Source organism: Antechinus flavipes, chromosome 5 (genome assembly GCF_016432865.1).
Source record: "Antechinus flavipes isolate AdamAnt ecotype Samford, QLD, Australia chromosome 5, AdamAnt_v2, whole genome shotgun sequence".
NCBI lineage: Eukaryota > Metazoa > Chordata > Mammalia > Dasyuromorphia > Dasyuridae > Antechinus > Antechinus flavipes.
Window position 1 is genome coordinate 279775361 of NC_067402.1, and position 20973 is coordinate 279796333.

The 20973-nt window shown below is 43.9% G+C and overlaps 1 protein-coding gene across 1 annotated transcript in view; it reads left to right on the top strand.

The window, feature by feature from the left end:
- POLR3B (RNA polymerase III subunit B) overlaps positions 1–20973 on the top strand; it is a 124301-nt gene that overhangs the window by 64775 nt on the left and 38553 nt on the right. The window contains exons 19-23 of the mRNA XM_051961465.1: positions 3593–3720; positions 11309–11518; positions 14334–14492; positions 15860–15977; positions 17050–17192. Of these exons, the coding sequence (XP_051817425.1) occupies positions 3593–3720; positions 11309–11518; positions 14334–14492; positions 15860–15977; positions 17050–17192 (758 nt within the window). The remainder of the gene's footprint in view (positions 1–3592; positions 3721–11308; positions 11519–14333; positions 14493–15859; positions 15978–17049; positions 17193–20973) is intronic.

Below are 20973 nucleotides of genomic sequence, written 5' to 3' on the forward strand. Positions count from 1 at the left end.
TTGCCTGTGTGTGTGTGTGTGTGTGTGTGTGTGTGTGTGTGTACACACATACCTACATAAATCAAATTAGAATGTAAGCTCTTGGCACAGTGCCTGAAGCAATTAATAAATGCATTCATTCCACTTTAATGATCCTCTCTGTTTTTGCGATATTTAGATTTATTTTGGAACAAAAATGGCTTTTCTTCTGATCTCTGATCACTGCCAGAATTTCATCTGATGCCCAGCCCTAGAAAGGACAATCTGAGAACGAGGCTCCTACGGTGGCTCCTTTGAATTCCCCAGCTTGTAAACTCAGAGAGGGCATCTCTGATTTCTTGTTCCTATTTAAAACCCAGGAAAATGGAGCGTGCCTGCAGGACTTCTTTGGGGGCTGAGTGGACTGTGATGCAGGGATTGCGGTGTCCCATGACCGCGGCAGGTGGCAACAGCTGACCCGAGCTCTGGGTCCCCTGCCCCCGAGGCCACAGGACCCGTGGCAGGTTCTGGGGCTCTCCTGAGGTGCTTGGTCCGGGGCGGTTGCCACTGCCATGGTCTGCAGACAGAGCGGGAGCTAATTAAATCATCATTTGGCCCATTTTATAAATGAGGAAATGGAGATCTGGAGAGACTAAGCAACTATGCCATAATCATACAGTTAGAAAGTCTCAGAATTTGGGCTTGAAAGCAACGCTTCCTGACTTTGATAGAGTGATCACTGATGAGCTGAGATTTTTTTTACCATAGTGTTTTATTTTTCCCCTTATTTATCATTACTTCCCATTGACTTTCCTCACCCCTAACAGAACCATCTCTTGTCACAAAGAAATACAGAGAAGCAGATTAACTCATTGGTCAGTGCCTCATTCCACACCTATGGTCTGAAGCTCTGCTGATCAGAGCTTTTGTGTCTTCCATGTTGTTTTCCTCTAATATGTTTGTGGCTTCCTTGATCCTGGTCAGCATCCATTCGAGCAAGTTACCCTGAAATCTTCATATTTGATGGAGTTTCTTATGGCAGGATAACATTTCAGGATATCCGTCTGTCCCCCAGGCAGGGGGCATCCAGTTATCTGGGGCCCTGGGGCCTTTCCCTCTTTCTTTGGCCTTGTCCAAGGAGTGGGATTGCTGGGGGTAGGGAGTTTGGTAGCTTTCCTAATTATACAATCCCGAGTCATTTTCTAGAATGGTTGGACCATTTTACAGTTTCATTGTCATAGGTTAGTAACTCACATTCAGGAAAGCTTCTCATGTTGAAAGGCTAACGAAGAGGTTGGTTGTTTTTCTTCCTTCAGGAGGAGTTTTTCCTTTGGGTTATTAATTAGTTCTGTGACAGATGGAATTGTTTCTCCCTTGTCAGTGAGTAAGTATCTCAGCCGCCCGTGTCCCGCTAGGGTTTTCCCTTAGGTGGCTGCAGGCAGAAAGGGGGACAGAAGCAGAAAGACTAGACCTTTTCTCAGGTGGCAGGTTGTACAGCCCAGGACCACACCGACGAGCATGAGGATCCCTAGTCCCTTAGGCCAGAGCCTGCGGCCCCCACAGCTGATGACGGAGAAGCGGCTGAGGTGGGTTCTCTGATCCCAAGCCCATCTCTCCTCCCCTACATCACTCTCTTAAAGGAGACATGAGCTGGACCTAAGGGGAAGTGACCTAAATGAGACCAAGGAGGCAGCCGGTCAGAGCTCTGGGGGAAAACATCTTTCCTTTTAATTTTGCCCAGTATTATCAGAGCACCTTGGAAAAGTGGTAGGTGTATCACCTTTGGTAAGCTTCTGTTCCCGTTCCTGCTCAAGTAGAAAATTAGCCCCATAACTTTTTTGTTTGTTTAAGGAGCATTCTGCCTTCTTTCGTTTTGAAAGAAAAATCTAGTATATTTCCTTAGGGCCTTTACAGGTGTTTATATGTGAACATAGTATCTTACTAGTGTTTTTTATACTGGAAGTCCTGAGAAAAATGGGGTCGTCTGCTAGGTCTCCCATTCTCATTTTTTTCAACCTGTCTTGTTTTCTACAGCTGAAAAGGGTCCTTTGCCCTTTTCTTCCCATGAGGAATGTTAACTGCTGAATTTCATTTGTTGGTATTTAAAAAGAGGGTGAGGGTGGGAGTGCATTTCAAACAAATACCATTTTAACTCAGGCTATAAATGTGACTTTAAGAGGGCTTCATTCTAAAACAGGCCACCCATCATCAATAAAACCAGCATTCCCCATGGAAAAAGAAGGCTGCAGTGTGACTGCCTGCTAGACCTTCAGATAGGGGTCTTGCCAGAAATTGTACCAGATTGGGTTAAGATGAGAGCTAGAGCTACATGGAAAACATCCTTACACTGAGATCCTACTTAAGGAATTGTCACAAGGATGTAGGATTCTGATTTCTGGCCATGTATCCACACCTTCAGGAGCCCTAAGACAAAAATAGGAAGCTCGACAGTGGAGAATGTAGCCCCAGTGTGCAGGCAGCTCATTTTTCTGTTCCAGCTGAAGCTTGTAATTGGGTTTAGTCCCAGGCTAACTTCTTTTTGGCAGAATATCATACAGGAGAGTGCCATACGACACACGTTTATTAAGTATCTCCTGTGTGCCAAGAGGCACAGGTACTGGGGACACCCAGAGGAAAAAAGGAAAGACAGTCTCTTTCTTGAAGGAATTTACAGTCTAATGGAGGAAGAAGATCACACCCAACAGAAAATCCAAAAAACAGGGAAGAAAGGAGGGAGGGAGAGAGCCAGCACAGGCCATGATGATGGTGTGGTAGAACCCAAAGAGTGCGGCTGATGGGGAATGAAGAATTTCCAGACCTTTTGAAAGATAGAGTGTTCCAAAGTCAAGCCATGTTTTCTACTTCCACATATTTCTGAAAAAAGGACATTTATTTTTCTGATATAATGGCAGAAAAAGTATAGGGGAAGTAGTGTTCTCACATTACAGTGAATGTATGAAAAGAGGAGTAAACATTGCCATGCTTCTTTCTTTCTTTCCTTTTTTATTTTATTTTATTTTATTTTATTTTGCATGGCATTTGGAGTTAACTGACTTGCCCAGAGTCATACAGTTTCTAAAAGCAGATTTGAACTCAGATCTTCCTGATTCCAGGGTCAGGACTCCATCCACTTCACCATCCAGTTACCCCAATTCTTCTGCTTTCTTTTCATTTTGCTCTGACTTTTTACTTTGATAAGGCCATTTTGGAATTACTGTCATCCTCATCATAGTCCTTGGCGTGGCACAAGGCATCCAGAATGCTTTTGGATTCAAAGACTGTCCAGCCGGTACCATAAAGGAACTTCTGAGTAGGAGGTAGAAGTTGGACCACATGGCTGTTGAGGTCCCCTCCAACTGTCAACGTTCTGACAACTGTTGGAAGAGCAGCTTGACATGTTTAATTTATCATTTTAGGTCAAAATCAAACCTCATGAAATTCCAAATAGGTTTCCTTCTAGATTTGTATCATTCATGTTATATTTATTTGCAAAAATAACTATACATGTGTTATTTTCTACAATATTTGCTATATTCATTTAACCAAATCAAAGACAACAATACTATTTTGTTGTCTAAGTACTGCTAGTTATTGATTTGCTCATTTGTTTATTTGTTCATTTTTTTATTCTTAGGGATACCACCCACTTGGAGATTGAACCCTTCACACTTCTTGGTGTTTGTGCTGGGCTTATTCCATACCCTCACCATAACCAGTCCCCCAGGAATACTTACCAGTGTGCTATGGGGAAACAAGCCATGGGTAAGCTGTTGCTTCTTGAACTTGGGAATGTGACTAAAATAATTTCAAATATCATTTTTATAAATCCTTGTCATTTCTTTTCACTTCACTAGTGTTATCAGTCTCTTGCAACTTGGAGAGCTACTTACAGAGCTGAGTATTGAGAGTTTCATGATATATCTAAAGCATAAGCAAGAATAAAGGAAAGAGAAAAAAAAAGAGGGTAGAAAGGGAATAAATGAGTATCTACAAAGCACCTCCTGGGTGTCTGCTCTTTACAAAAATTATCTCGACAACCCTGGAAGGGGGTGCTCTTAGGATTCTGAAGCAATCAGGCTAAAGGGTCACACAGCTACTAAGTGTTTGAGATGGCATTTGAACTCGGGCCCCGTGCTCTATCTGCTGTGTCGCCTTGCTGCCCAAAGAGGGAGGAAGAGAAAGAAAGAAGGAAAGGTCAAGGCAGAGAGGACCCTGGTCCGCGTGGGCACCGTGTCAGTGTTTGTGGGTGCAAGGAGGTCTATGGACTCCCTCGCAGTGGCCATCATTAGTGAGGGTCAGTGAGGTGATCATAAATGCCTCGTCTGAGGAAGAGGCGATTCTGAGCTTGGTCGGTTCTCCAGGCCATTGGTGGAGGGATTGTGTCCAACTTAGTGTCAGGAGACACGGGACAGATCCCGCTTTGCCATTGGGCATCCTCTCAGTCCTCCATTCCCTCATCTGAGGCTCCCAAGTCTGGTCTAGGGAAGATCCCACCCTGGGCTTTGGACCCAACGTGGTCGTCCCAGTGGCGCCTCCGTTGTGTGGGGCGGTGCTCCTGGTCCTTGTCCGGGGAGGCCCCCTCCCCTTCTGCCTTGGGGTCTCCTCATGGGGCAGGGCCAAATCCCAGCTTTTCCCTTCTAACTCCGGGGGTTGAGGGCTCCGTCAGCAGAGCACACACGGTTTCATCCTGTTTGGCAGCAAAAGCTTCGAGTTTGGGCCCACCATGAGCCTTGTGTCCCTCATCCAAGAACCAGCTGAGATCAGTTTAAAAGAAAGTTCCTTTCCAGAAAGCCATTGTCAGGTGATGGAATTTTTGCTCACAGCCCCTGAAGAAGCTCAGGTGCAGGGAGAAGGCCTGTGGGGGTCTGAGATCCTAGATCAGAAGCCGGTCTGCAGAGTGGGCTGGGGTCTGTCCTTGTACTCTAAAATATAATTGGGGTGATCCTTTGGAAAGAAAAGTGAAAATGGTTATGGGAGGGGTGCAGCGTCACTGTTGGGGAACAAGTCAGAGAATAATTTCTCCCGTTTTTGGCCACTGTAACTGACTGGCTTTGCAGCAGAGCCATCCCAGATTCCATCTGGGATTTTTTCCTCTTTGAGGTCCCCAGCCTGTTGCCTTGCTGTCACTTACCTGAATGATGTGATATCCTGTCGATTCACAGTAATTCTCAAAGGGAAAAAGCTCAATAGCAGCTCATCCATTTGCCTTTCCCATTCATCCTTCAGCAGCCATGAGACTGGTTTCCCATTTTGTGTTTCTGACTTGCTAACAAGTTGAAATATACAGTAGTGAGCCCTCCGTGTCAAGAAAGAACTGTCCCTTTTATTGGGTTTACCAAACCATTTTGTTCTGGGATGTGAATCCTGCCCCAAACAATACACCTTTTGTGAGGGACCTCCTGCAGAATTAAGTAGGGAAGTATCACCCCATCACTGATTCCGCTCTTTGGGGGGACCTGAGAAAATGTCACCCAAGGGGCGGGGTGGGGAGGGAGAGACATCTACCTAGAGCTTCCTTAAAAAAAAAATTTAAAGAAGAGACTTGAAGTGAAGAAACAGCGTTTGTCTCCTCACAGCCCGAGCCTTTGTTTTGTGGCTGTTTTGTGGCTCCGAGGAGTATGTGGACTCTGGGCTAGTTACCGCACACAGCTAAGCAGGATCACTGTGTACAGAAAGCCAATTCAGTGTCTGTGGAGTTCTTTTGTAGTTTGCTGTGTGAAGGGGTTTTTCTGGTTTTGTTTTGAGTGTCATTTGCAATTCATTGTCTGTGTTTTCTGAGGTTGGTGTATTCAGCTGCATTGACCCTGGGTCCGGCACATTTAGCTCCTTGGATACACTCTTCTGACGTTACTGCTGACGCTGGGAAGACAAAAGCCGCTGAATATCTTTAGCAATAAAAAAAAAAAAAAAGCTTTTGTTTCTATTTGTTGTTACCAAACACCTGACTCTAAAGAAAATCCCTGAGATAAAACTACATTTTCTAAGTTGGCACATGACATGGCCATATTTCACTCTGGATACTGAAATAGCTATAAAAAGACTGAATCCTGTCTGTATTAAAAATTCAAAAGATAAGGGAGAGCCGGGAACTGAAGGAAGCCATCCAGGAGGCAGCCAAAGGGCTGGGCTTGAGAGTCCCCTCTTCCCTTTGAAGCTTGAACGAAGGTGGCTGTTCTGTGAAAACTCACATTCTGCCCCATTTAACCATTCAGTGAATAGGAAAGAATATTAAGTGAAAAACAGATTCAATATCATAGCTGTATCTTTTATTTTTTTTTGAATAGAAGATCTCATTTACTGACATTTTAATTATGTTTTCTGCAATGTGGCAAATGCATCTCTTTGACCCAGTTTCACTGAATGTTGAATGTAATATTTCTGAGGAGAAATTACCTTCCACTGCTTAGTACCAGCCCTTTCTGACAGCTTATAGAAATTCCACTCCAGATCTTGGAGTCCAACCAGCTATCACTGGTGAGAAGCAGAGTAAATAAATGAGACCTTGATGGTGGAGTAGGTGAAGAAAGAGGCAATGGATGAGGAACCTTTCTCGCTCGCTCTCTTTTAAACATCAAATTCTTATGCTTTCCACCTTCTTTCCTTTCTCTCCCAGCCAATCATCTCATTTATCATCAAAGATTTAAAAATGGAGTCGGGGAGGAAGAAAAGCAGTTCAGCAAATTACTGAGTACATCTTACAGGATATTAATAGGACAAGGGATCCCAAAAGTCTCGATGCAGTCTGCTGTTAAAATTTAAGTTTTAAGTCTTAAATTATAATAGTTTACAATTGCACTAAGACCTTTGAGACATTCTGTATATGTTATATTCCTCTATTTCTGCAATGAAGAGAAAAGATACTTATCTTTTCTTAACATTTTCTTTCAAGGACCAAGATTATTCATTAGGATTCAATGTTCAGTGGTGTGTTTTTCCCCCCCATGTCCATTGTTTCCCTTGTCATCCCTTTGCTTTAGTTTGAATCAGTTCATATAAAATTTTCCATACTTCTCTGAATTCTTCATATCCATTGTTTCTTATGACATGAGAACATTTCACTATATTAATGGACTCAAGTTGGTTTTGCTATTGGTGAGCATCTACTTTTGTTTCTAATTTGTTATTAACAAAAATGGGAGGAAAGCTGCTTTAAAATTTTTTTGGTGCCAAAGCACCTTTTTCACAATGAAAGCTAGATTTTTTTTTAAACAACAGTAATAATAGATAGCATTTTAAAAAAAAATTATTTTCTTTAGTTACATGTAAAACCATCTTTTTGTTATACATGTACACATTCTTTTTTTTATTACAAATTTCCTTATGAATCACGTTAGAAGAAAAAAATCAGAACAAAAGGGAAAAACCACAAAAGGAAAAAATAGACAAAAAGGGGGGAAAAAAGTGAACATAATATGTGTTGATATTACATTCATTCTGCATAGTTCTCTATCTGAATGCAGGTGGCATTTTCCACCCAAAGTTTATGGAGATTGCCTTGGATCACTGAATCACTGAGAAGAACTGAGTCTTTCGTAGTAGATCATCACACAGTCTTGCTGTTATTATGTACAGTGTATTCCTGGTTCTTGTTTCATTCAGCATCAGTTCATGTAAATTTTTCTAGGCCTTTCTAAAATTAGCTTGTTCATCATTTTTTATGAAACAATAATATTCTATTGCTTTCATATACTACAACTTATTCAGCCATTCTCCAGTTGATGGGCACCCACTCAGTTTCCAGTTGCTAGCCACTACAAAAAGGGCCTCCACAAACATTTTTGCACGTGTGTGCCTTTTCCCTCTTTTATGATTTCTTTGGAATTCAGACCCAATAATGGCATTTGAGCTAGTGTTTACATAGCACCTAGCAGGTACTTGGCTAACGGCTTTACAAATGTTATCTGTCCCATTGGATCTCCTCTTTAATCCCATGAAGTGGGCAGCATTATCACCCCCTCCCCCTTTTTTGGAGACAAACGCATTGTGCCCTTTTCCCATCTAATTTCCTGCCCCGGCAGTGAATTGTCATTTTGGCAATAACTACCTTGCTTAGTTTTCCTGTATTCTGTTATTGTGTGCCAAGGGTAGCATCTTCCCTAGAGAAGGAGAAGACAAGAAGACATTGGGGAAACGGTGTGATCTGCAGGTGGGGTTACAGACGGAGGGCCGGATCAAGAGGCCGGCTCCTGTCTTCTCCCCTGCCCGCTTTGTGGGTTACTTAAAGGGCTCACACAGCCTCAGTGATGAATGTACATCACTTCTCTCCTGCTAGGGCTGGATTGTATAGCCAAAGCAAGGGCTAGAGGAAGGAGGGAGAGAGGGAAAATGCAAAGGAGAGAATGGGGGAAGAGTCTTGAAGAACTCCTCTCTTATTGTCACTTCAACCTCCTCTTCTTCCTCCCTCTGCTTCTGACAGGAGATGCTCTTAACCTTCTCGTGGATCCCATGTGCAGGGAGGGTGACAAGCTACCCCTCGGACTCACGTAACATATTAAAGCCTTGTCCGGTCTTTGGTCTGTCCGTGTTGTCTGGGCCGTGATTGGATGCCCCTGCTCCCCCAGGAGAGAGCTCCCTAAGCACGGGCCTGCTCTGGGGCTTGGTGGCTTCTGCCCAGGAGGCACTTCCTCCATATTTCTTGTTCTTAGCAGGCCTTACATCGGCTGAACCCCACATGGTGGGTTGACTTAGTGCATAGAGTACTAGACTGATATTATTTGTGTGATCTTGGGCAAGGCACCCAGCCTCTTGTGCTTTTGATAATCTTCTAGGATTTATTATTTAGTCCCAGACTGGTTGTGATCTACATTAAAGATGGCCTTGTCATGGAGGCACCATTATTATTCCCATTCTACAGATGAAGAAACTGAGGCTGAGTAGTTAACTAAATTTCCCCAGAAATTAGAAGTGCAGTTTGCTCTTCCTGATTCTTTGGTCCACTTGACCAAGCTGGGTACTCCTCTTCCAGGAGTTCCCTACACTGGTGTCCTGGGTATAACAGACCTAAAATGAATACACTCAAATTTTGTAAATTATCGGGGAGGATAGAGGAGAAAGTGGGCTTGCCTATCAATATTCCAAGAGCTCCAGGGATAATGTGCTTAGTTATCAATATTTTCCATATCATCGATACTATGTCATCCTTGTATGAACTCTGCCTTCTGATACTGAATCCTTAGATGATAGTGTTTTAGAATAACTCACCCATTGACGTGGCAGCTTGCTTTTCATGATTGTTAACATTTGCAAAATTGTAGAAAAGCAATTTTTTACACATTTAATTAATGAGTAAGAAGGTCTTGGGAGGGACAGATGTAGAAGTACATTTCTTTACAACCCAGTTCTATTGAAATGGAATTGAAGGGGAGCAGAAATTACATTGATAAATTACTTTTTAACTTTCAATAAATGCTTAATCTTTTTTTTTTTTAAGCTTCCCAAGTTAAAAGACTTAAATAGTGTGATGAGATCATAAACACAAAACATTTATCTTAACTCTTTTTAGTATTTGGTTTGGTCAACGATCCCTCGTAATGACTGAAAAACCATGATCACACCAGACGAAGTAGCACAATTTATAGTGGGATCCAGTTGCTGTGGCCTCGGTTTAGCTGCTCAGCCATTTATGTTTCCCCGTCACTTAGTGATGCCCTTCTGGGGATTCAGAAGACATTTTTGGCAGCCTGGTGGGACATTGCCTGCATCCTCGTCTCAAGCTGGGGAAGGGCTCACAATTGGAGGTGAAATCTGCACATAAATTTTCCGTGATCCTACGTAAAAGGACACACTTATTGTGAGTGAACTTTTACCACAGGCCTCACAGCAGTAATTCTGTTCCTGCACAATGAAGGTTTCATTGCCATATTGGATCACACCCTTTGTGAGGCCATATCAACATGCATTAATGGGTGATTGATAGAGCAAACTCCATAAGCCTCAGGTGGCTCTGGGTTTTCAGACCAGCCTTGGTGATTTAGCCAGAGGTGCTGGAATAAATCCATGTGGTTAGGCAGACTACCATGGAATTCCTAACGGCTTTCAAAGATCTCATAGTCTCTTAACAAAGATAATCTGTTATTCTCCTCAGTATGATTTTCTTCTTCCAGAATCAGAACTAACATTAACAACTATGCTAATTCCTCTGTGTTTAGAACTTAGAGATTCTGCATGTTGAGTGAGAAGGACCTGCGGTATATAACTTCACTATCACCAATCAACAAATATTAGTTTGTGGAAATAAAATTAATATTAATGTAGGGTCCCTGTGTCTCTGCTGGAAGAATATGAATGAGATTCCAATTCACACAGACATGAGTCATTATTTCTTTTCTGATCTTTAGTATTCTTGCCTTTTCTTGTTGGCCTTCTGGAACAAAAAATTTCATGGGGGGAGGTCAGATGAGTGACATGGGAAGACTAAAACATACTGCAGATCCTAATCTACAACCATCTGATGAGTCTTGAGATTTTGAATTCTTCTGGATTACCTGGAATATTTATTGTGTCTCTAGGCTAGAATTCAGGCTCCTTTCTTTAAGCTCCTTGCGTTTAGAATAAAGTGTTTTTTATTTAGGTAACTAATCTATCAGAGATGACTGCAGAGATGGGGTTCCTTGGCCAGTAGCCTTCACTCTCACTCTGCCCAGGACCACCATCAACTACACCAGCAGGAAGGCCTGAGAGTTGAGATGGGAAAGAACCTTAAGCTTTTCATGCTTAGGGGAAACTCTAAAAAGTCTCGTGACTTGAACAAGCTTTAAAGGGGATCCAGTGGACTGTGCTCCATGCTGGTTTGCTTCTTGTTATTCGGCATCAGACATTGAAATAGAAGACGTTTAGACATCTTTCCTTCTGGGTTTCCTTCTATTGCTTCATTATGGTCCTTATACCATTTCCATGTTTGTTTATTCTTTTTAAAAGATCACTGTATATTTATTTTTTGCCAATCCTCAAGATACTACTAGACAGTTCTAATGAATTAAAGATTTATTTGGGCTTCTTGTCTTTTAAATATTATTGAACAGAATGTATTATTAGCTTTATAGACTAGATTTTAACATTTATATTTGGGAATGTTTTCTGATCTTTGCAATGACCTTTTTCTGCTGCCTCTCCTCTCACCCCTCAGGTTTAAAGTGATCCTTTCCTTCCTTGAATTCACCCTCACACCACGTTTTTTGTTTTGATTTTTTTAACCTGTCTTGAGGACAAGTATGAAATCTCTTTATAGACTGTAGCATCTAGCACAGATATGTCATGCATTTTTAATCTCGACTTATTACTGTCCACTTATTTCAGACGCTAAAATAAGTGATTTTTCTTTTCTTTTTTCCTTCCTCCATTACTAATAAAGGCACTATTGGATATAATCAGCGAAACAGAATTGATACTCTCATGTACCTACTGGCCTATCCACAAAAGCCTATGGTAAAAACAAAAACCATAGAGCTGATAGATTTTGAGAAACTCCCAGCTGGGCAGAACGCCACAGTTGCCGTGATGAGCTATAGTGGCTACGATATTGAAGATGCCTTAGTCCTCAACAAGGCTTCCTTGGACAGAGGTAAGAAGAGGGCTTGGCAGGGGAGGCTGGGAGAACATGGCTGCGGGTACACACACAGCCCGGCAGACTGGGAAGGATGCTGGACTGGGTGAGAAGCCAAAAGACCCAGGTCTAGCTCAGTGCCTTCCCTTCTGGCCTCAGCATGCCCGTCTCTGAATCTGTAAAATGGTCCCACCTGCTTGCTTTAGCGCCCCCTTGGATAGAGAGCCTAGGAAAAAGGGCTTCCCTCAGTGCAGAGTTGTTATGCACAGGGAATATTCAGTGCATTAGTTGTTTGAGATTCAAGCAAGTTTCAGCACCTCATGAGTGACAGAAAGTCACCCAAATACAAATCCTGTTTAGAATTACAGTTTTCTATTTACTTTAGCTATAATAGATTCTAGAGCAGTGAGCGGAAGCTGGTACACCAGTAGTAACTCTCAGTGTTACCATCACACTCAAAGAGACGTCTCAGTCAAACTGTCTCTGGGAGATGAAATAAACCGTTTTGCCATCACTGGCTTTAAAATCAGACTTGTTTGTTGTGACTATAAACCTGCTGACTACGGCCCTGGTGATGTGTGGGCTCGAAAGGTCATAGATTGGAAGGAGGAACTTGCGTATTGTTCGGCACATCATCCCGATAATACGCGGTTAACTTTCTTTAACAAGATGATAAACAACGCAAACGACTGTAACAATGAGGGAATTCTTTTCTCCAAATTGGTGGAGTGCTGAATTTTTATAAGTAGAACAACGAGCGGCAGTGAACCACCTGAAATGAGAACGGATTTCTTTATTCCTGGTCCCTCGCTGCCGCCCCCCTTCCTTGGCATTGCCCACTAGGCTTTCCCCACCCTCCTGCTAGTTGCTAGGCAGCAATCACAGTACTCCTAGACATGTGTCTTTGGCATTAATGTCGGCTGCACTTAATTTATGCTGCTTTTTCTCCCCAAACGACAACAGCCATGCTTTAAAACTAGATGTTTTCCTTTCTGATTAACTGGTAACGTTTATATGGAAACCTGAAGACTTTGCGATGTCTGTCAGAAACTCTGCAATGCCTTTTAATGATCTGAGTTTGCTGCCTCTGACTTTACAGCAACCACCTGTGAATAAAAGGGCAAGTTACACTCGAGAGAAGAGAATCCTGTATTGACACAAATTATATTACGCTGGTATCTCCTTCTCTTAATTACAATGCGAGCCATTGGAAGCTCCTGTAGCACTCTCCCAAGGAGCTCGGTACTGCCAGGGCAATAGTGTCCGGGGGCTACTGTGGAGGAAAGCGAAGAGTAAGGTGATGTGAAGACCTTAAATGTTCTGTAGCCAACCTTGTTCATTTGTTTCTCTCTGTTGCTAGTTACTTCAGACTTGTTTAATCTACCGGTTTGAGGGCTTTTTAGATACTTGCTTTCATTTTAGCCTTTCTTAAACCAAATCCCCAGGTTTTCCAGAAAAGTTTTAGATCAGTATATTGAAAACTGACATTTATTATACCAGTTATAAAGCTCATTTCTAACGAGCTTTTCCTATTTAATTTTTTCTGAGATGTTAGTATATCTTGGAAAGTTTCTTCACCAGTAGATAGATTATAGAGGTCAAAGCACTGTCCATCTCCATTTTAGTCTTCAACATACGGTGTGCTTCATACAAAGTGGGCACTTAATAAATGTTTGTTGAAACAAGTTGAGTTACAGAGGGTATCAGGTTAAAGGTAGATTTGGCAAATGAAGAAACAGCCCAGGCTAGCAGCTCTGGAACCTTGTGTCTTGAGCAGCTGCTTTTTGGGTGAAGATGTTCTTGAGGAATCTAGGTAGAGCTGATAGTCATGTCTTTTCCTCCCCAGATATTCCAAGTTCAACTTGTTGTTTATCCTGGTTAGTCTTCGGACAGTCAGTTGATTTCATCTTCTGGTCCTCCATTAACTAAAACTTAGAATCTTTTAAGCAGAAGAATACACTTTAAATAACCTGTGATTCCTGGCGTCCTCTGCCCCTTTCTCTTCACTGAAAGGGAAAAGTGGGTCTGCATAAGGCCTCTGCAGATGGCCATATCGCCCCGTTGGCGCTGGCAGCCAGCCTGCAGGGAGGAGCCTTTCCCACGGGCCCGCCCGGCCTGGCCAGCCCTTGCTGAGCTGGGGCCTCGTCAGGCTTTCTCAGGGTGCAGCCTCCCAGGGCTTGTGCCCGTGGGCAGAGATGGGGAAGGAGTCCGTTTTTGTGAAAAAAGATCATTGGGGTTGTGGATGCCTAGAAAAGGAGGAATGCCCGCTGCCCTGGCATCCTGGGACCGACCGCCAGGAGATGCAAAGCGTGGCAGCTCGGCCAGCCAGTGACATGCTGAAATCTCTGGCCCAGCCTCCCTGGGGTGAGGGCCTTGTGGCCGGCCGGGTGATGTAAGGCAGGGACGCCTGACTGAGTACTTGCTAGGTGTAAAGCACCATGCAGAGCACTGCGCACACGCAGGGCACAGTCCTGCCCTCAGAGAGCCCATGTGTGGGGCAGCGAGCAGTTTCATCTCCCAGAGGACTGACTGCGTGTATAGGAGTGGGAGGGTAGCGTTTCCCCTGCCTCCCTGGGATGAGGGGGATGGGGCTGTACCCTGGATTCCGGGCCCAGGACCTGAGCCCCATCCTCTGGCTTGGGAGCCCCCATGTTTGCAGAATGAAGCAAGTGAGTGGGTACCAAGTGGGCAATGCTGTACCTGGATCTGATAAAACCCGAGGGACACTTGGTACCCTCTCTCGTCCATGGCTTCCTGCAGCCGTGTTACAAACCAGGGTCCCGTGAAGGCGGCGGGAAAGGCTGTTCTCGCGTCTAACCGTGTTTCATTTCAGGCTTTGGACGCTGCCTCGTGTATAAAAACGCCAAATGCACATTGAAGCGATACACCAATCAAACTTTCGATAAAGTGATGGGGCCGATGCTGGACGCAGCAACCAGGAAACCCATCTGGCGGCATGAGATTTTAGATGCCGACGGCATTTGTTCTCCAGGTAAGAGTCACTCTGCAAGTGCTTTCTCTCATGAATGTTGGCAGGGGGATTAGGCGATGCTCGTAGTGTACGTGGGCTCCCACAGCCTGTGTCAGAGGCAAAACCAGGCGAGGCCGCCCTTCTGCTTCCTCTTTGATTGAAGGCAAATCACTTAACCTTTCAGTGCCCCAAGGGAGAAAATGTTTCCATCCCAGAAGGCCCCGGGTCCGGGCCTCGCCCCCACCCACACTCCCCCAGTGAACAAGAACAAATGCCTGTCCCCCTGCTTGCTCAGTTTTAATTAAGGATTCACTCGGGGGGGGGGGGGGGGGGAGAGTTGTGGGGGGTAGGACAGGGAGGAGAGATGTTGGAAATGAACTTCTCTGGGAAGAAGAGGTACCTTTGAGTAGATGGAGAGTATATTTTGAGGTCTCTACAACATTAAATATTAGGATTTATAATGTGACATATGTTAACCACATCAGACTCCAATGGCATGTGACTGTTTCATGATCTGAAGGTTGGACTGGAAGGTTCCTTACAGCTTTCCCGTCTGTGGCTGTGGCAAATCCATCATGATGCAATGGCCGGCCTCGAAATAGGGGAAAGCAGCCCAGGCCTGGGACGGGAACATCGCAGAGAGGGACAGGAAGCACCTCCGGGGTTCTGTGCAGGCTCTGCGCCTGGTGAGGGGGTCTTCCCGGAGGACCCATTTCAGCAAAAAGCACACATGTGTGATTCATAAATGCGCCTCCACAAAGAAAGAGTGCAAGTGATCTTCTTGGTTTGAAAGTACAAGTGGCATTTGCTGGTACAAGAAAATAATTTTATTTTACTGATACGCTCTAAGTCGATTATTCTTATTCCCCCTCAGGTTTTAAATGTTGGGCCGTCTTCCTTCATGGAAGTGTGGTTGTTTTTCAGTTGTTTTCACTCATGTCTGACTCTTCATGACCCCATTTGGTGGTTGTTGGGAGTTTGGTTTTTTTGTTTCTTGGCAAAGATACAGGAGTTTGCCATTTCCTTCTCCTGCTCATTTTACAAATGGGGAAACTGAGGCAAACAGAGGGAAGTGACTTGCCCAGAGTCACACAGCTAGGAAGTGTCCGAGGCAAGCTTTGAACTCAGGAAGAGGAGTTCCCCTGACTCCAGCACTGGCACTCTTTCCGCTGCACCACCGGAGTGGCCTTAAATCCCCCGGCCGAAACCTCCTACCCTGGGTGTCAGGTCCTGCGCTCTCATCTTCCCGGGTCGCTTTCACAAGCTGGCGGGTGATAACAAGTATGGCCCCTTGGAGGAGGACCCCCCGGTGCGGAGTCCGACCAGAACGTCCTGTTTCTTTCAGGAAGGTGAGGCGGAAATCTAATGTTGTTCGGGTTGTTTTTTAGGGGAGAAAGTGGAAAACAAGCAGGTGCTTGTGAACAAATCGATGCCGACAGTCACCCAGATTCCCCTGGAGGGGAGCAGCGTGCCTCAGCAGCCGCAGTATAAAGATGTCCCCATAACGTAGGTGTCTGCGCGCCGCTGGCTCGGCCCCGGGGGCTCACGGTGCTGGGCAGGAAGGGGAGGGGCTGCTGGATTCTGGTCCCTGCCCGCGGGCACTGGTCGGGGAGGCCACACTCACCCCCATGTGAGTCTGTGGCAGAGCCTCGAATCCAGGGTCACCTGGGGCCCAAGGGGAGAGGAGGGGGAGGGCCGTCCGAGCTGGGCGCCAGAGATGAGCAGCTTTCAGTGGTCTGGGCCGGGGGGAGTGCAAGTCCTGGTGTTCTGGGAAAAAAACTAGAATCACGTGCTGGCTCCGTCATACTAGTTTGCTGTATTCTCTGGGAAATCATTTTTTATGCAGGAGTTAGCTGGTAGTTGAGGCTATCATTCTTAGTCTGTCAAAATGAAATTTACCACTAAGATTTTTTAGAAAACAAAATTAATTTGCAGCATTTAGGTATATATTAAGTATCTGTGTGGGGGAATGCTTACCCCACACACACACACACATGTTGGTACACACATATGCACAGTGCTTGGCACAGAGTGAGCATTTAGTAAATACTTAGCATGGAGGATGGATTGCTGCCCTTGAGACTCGGTGTCTATAGCTAGAAATAATCATATGCTAATAATGTTCAGCCCTACATTCTCTTTTTTGTGCCTTAGATTTTGAGTTGTTTGTATGTCAGGGGAGACATCTGAGATGACGTCTTGTTACTGAAGTTGAAACAAGGACAGGACTTGAGACTGACACAAGCTAGAACCTGTTGGGCTATCTGACTGTCAGATGCACGTTACCTTTCACTCTAGAGATAGGTTCCTGGAAAGCTGCTGCTCTTAGGATGGTGGGAGCTCCCCACAAAGGAACCAAGTGAGGTCCCAAAGCAGTCCTTGGGGGAGAATGACGTCTGGCTCAGTGCTTCTTGGGAGAGGCCGTGTAGCCTCAGAGACAAAGGGCCAGGGCCGCTGCCCTTGTAAGAGACGGCGTGATGGCAGCTTGGTGATAGGGAAGGGAAGCAGCCATTTGGGCTCCACTTGGTGCTCAGGAAGGGCAGCCCAAGACAGCGTCTCATTTCTCTCTTTTCCTTAGCTACAAAGGTGCTACAGATTCCTACATCGAAAAAGTCATGATATCCTCCAATGCAGAGGATGCTTTTCTCATCAAAATGCTGTTAAGACAGACGAGACGGCCAGAAATTGGAGACAAATTCAGTAGTCGCCATGGCCAAAAAGGTAAGTTGTATTTTTTTTAAAAAAGCTTTCAGAATGAACTTGTTGAAAATAGGTGTATGCCCAGCTTTGTCAATACTGTTAGATGTCTTCTTTAAAAATTCTTTAGTCATTTATTTTAGTATTGACAAGATGTGTTATTAGTTCACGTTCATCTTTTTCTAAGACTGAACATTGGGACTGCTGCATACTCTGGGACTGCTTTCACACCCAGCATCGCCATAGCTGCTGGGCGGCACATGATGGGCTGTGGGGGTTCCCGGCCTATTAAGGGACTGCTTCTGTTTGTCCCTGTAACCCAGAAAGCTGCTCACCTTTTCAGAGGGAGACCTCTTTCCCCTCCCCGGGCCTTCCTTTACCGTACTTCAGTTTTCTGACTCGGGTTTCTCCTCCCCGTCCCCAGCCCAGCGTCGCCGTGACCCCTACATCAGTGTCTCCTCAGCATTCCCTTCATCCCTGGCCTTTGTCTCTTGGCGGGTGACAGGCCGAGCCGAAGGGCCATACCCGACCGCTCTGGTTGCCAATAACCCCCAGCCTCCCTTTTAGGCACTGACAGTTCACTCCCAACGGAGCAAGCAGGAAGCCAACCAAGCGGGCCCCGTGCAGGCAGCCGCCCCCGTGTGACTCCCTGCAGGCGATGCGATGGGCGCCGGTCTCGGGCACGTGTGCCAGGCAGCCTGGGCCGGGGGAGGGACCCCGCAGCCTCCCAGCCAGGAGTCCTTCAGGGCGGTGCCGGCAGGAGTGTCGGGCGCCTCTCACAGGAAGGATTGGCCAGTGCTGGTCAGTCCCTCAGCACTTGTGGGTGCTGGTCTGGTCCTGGGGCGGAGGGGGCAAAGAAAGCCCCAGCACTGCCCCAGAGAGCTCCTGTCAGTCAGGGGCGGGCCGGAGATGGAGGGCCGGCTCCTTCCCCCACCGCACCCTGGGTGCTCGGGCAGGTGCCTGGAGGGACGGCCTCGCCGTGGTTCCGCTGGGCTGAGGGCAGGGAGGGCACGTCGTCAGAGGCCTTCCCCGTCTCACAGAGAATCTCTGCTGGAACAGAGAATCGCAGACAGATTTTGTTTTGGGGGAGGGCGACTGGCACATCTCTGTGGAACCGAATGAAAGGCGTTCTCTTGAGTTTTGGTGACCTTTCACTTGTGCTAAGGAGTTTGTCTTTGGAGTTTTCCTTTTCCAGATGGCTTTTAATCCAAGGGTAAAAATCCTCTGATTAATCTGGATTCCCTTGTTTGTCCTCCATGACAACTTCATCAAATTTATTGGAAGAGGGTAACAAGGCAGGTAACAGAGCTTTTATGAAATAGCAACGGATGCACACCCGGCCTCCAATTTAGACGTGTTCCTCTTTTAGTTACATAGAAAGCTTGACTGCTTTATAAAATCCCAGTCCTCTCAGCCTTCTCTCTCCATCTAGTTTTGACTAGAGGAGTCCCACAGTAGTAGCATTCTGGGAATGTTTTTCATATTCTGTTTTCCACTATAGCTTTTAGAGCTGTAACTAAAATTATTTAAAAATAAACCTAAGGAGAGGTAATAATATTTTGTCTATCCCCTCCCCCCCCAAAAAAAATTATGATCTTGTTATGGAGTTAAAACTTATTTGAATCTTTGTTTTTCTTTAAAAAAATTTTTCTTTATTATTATGAACTCATTAAACATCAACATATTAATATGTCTAATTGAAGTATGCATTTCAATATACAAAAAGGGAAATAAATATATATATACATGCCTGTAAGTATGTGTGTATATATATACATATACACATGTGCTCATATATGAGGTTATGAACTTCTGTTCCATACTACAACTTGTTTTTTTTTAATAGTTCAAATATAATACAATAGTTCTGATGCCATCTTGATTGTTTTTCTTTCTGAACTTCTTTTGCCCTGTTCTGTGTTTGTTTTTTTAATGATTCTTTGTTGTTCTTTTCTTGCCATTTTAACGTAATCCTTTTCATTATTCTACTTGTCCTTCACACAACTCTCTCCTACTCCCTCACCCTCAGTTCCTTCCTGGCAACGAATCATTCTGGGTATGGAAAATAATGGAAAATAAATTCACACATTAGGTATGTCTGACAATTCCGTACCTCTTGTCTATCCTCTCTCTGCCAGGAGATGGTAGCTGTTTTGTGTATCTGAAGCATCCTCACATGGGAGAGGGATTTGATTTCTTTATTAATAGCAGTGGGATCTTGAGGTAGATCAATTTGGCTCAGTCAGAGGAAAAGCTTTTTAGTGGTTAGAGCTATCCTAACAACAGAAGGAGGTTCTTTGAGAAATAAATGAGTGATGTACCTCTCAGGGTCTTCAGGTGAAGAGTGATAATTCTGGAATGTAGTAGAGGGATTTTTGTTCATGCCCAGTTGAACTAGATGGTATCCACGACCCTGAGCTTCTTCAGTTCTTGATTGCCCTTTATAGGTTATCCACTTCTTAAATTATCTCTTTTGTCAAACGTTTTCTCTCCCCATGTTGCCCGGCAAGCTCTTAGTTGCTTCCCCTAAGAAATATTTTATATATAAATTTAAAAAGTTAAAAATTAAAAAGTACATGTTTGAAAAAATAATTTTGTATATTGGTTGCTGCAGTAAAATATTGAGAAAGCCAAAGCTTATTGTTTTACTTAATTATACTTAAGTTATAATCCTGTTTAGGGTGGAAGCACTGTTAATATTTCTTAATATCTACTCCACAGTGACTTTTCCGTCAACAAGCATTTGTTAAGTACATACTATGTGCCAGGCTTGTGTAGAATTGTACATAGTGCTACACAAATAGTCATTCAGTGAAAGTAAAATTAAAGTGCTCATTTTGACTTTCCAATTAAATGAATATAATATGTTACATTAATATATATATATTAATGGTTTTTTACTCCATGATATTAAGAAAACTAGATGATAAGCTTATTAAGGACAGGGACCTTTTATTTCTTTCTTTTCATCCACATCTTCTAATATTTAGAATTCGCCAGATCAAGTCAACAAGCATTTCTTGAGTGCATACTGTTTTCCAGGCACTGTATTAAAGCCTGGGGATACAGAGGAGGGAAGACTCTAGTATCTGCTCTAAGAAAGCTTAGATATTGCAATGAAACAGTATAAAGGTTTTTTGGGAAAGGCTCTAATTTTTCTGGTACAATAGACTAGAATTCAGTAGTGCTACTGATGAATGTGAAACTGTTAGGAAAGGGAGAAAAATGATAAGTTCAGTTAGTAGATATGTTATTTAAGATAATAGTGGAACATCTATAATCATTTGAGAAGAATTTTTTTATAACAAGAATATATATTTTATAATGAACAGCAAGAATGTAATTTTGGTAGAAAACACTGATTAAAATCAAGTATTCCTGGTGTGATATTTGAATTAAATTCTCCCATTAGTGATTTAAGTAGTAATTTAAATCAGTGGTCTCCAACTTTTTAAATTACAATTCCCAGCTGTAAAAATTTTTGAGTTTGATGTATTCCCAATCTGCATATACTTACTCATTCTTAAATTATTCACGGTACTAATAATTATATGTTTTATAAAATCTATACAAAATGGGAATTTTAAAGGATGAAATAAAAAAGAAATAAATTTGATCTTAAAGTCATGAAAAATACAGGACTTGAATAAGTAGGAGAATAACATGGTCAGAAAATTACCGTATCAGTTGTGGCAAGGATGGATAGGAGAGGGGGTATCCATCAAGTCAGAGAAACCCAATAGGTGACTCTTTCATGTTCCCAGGCATGAGATGACGAGGGCCTGAACAGTAGTTATTTGAGTAG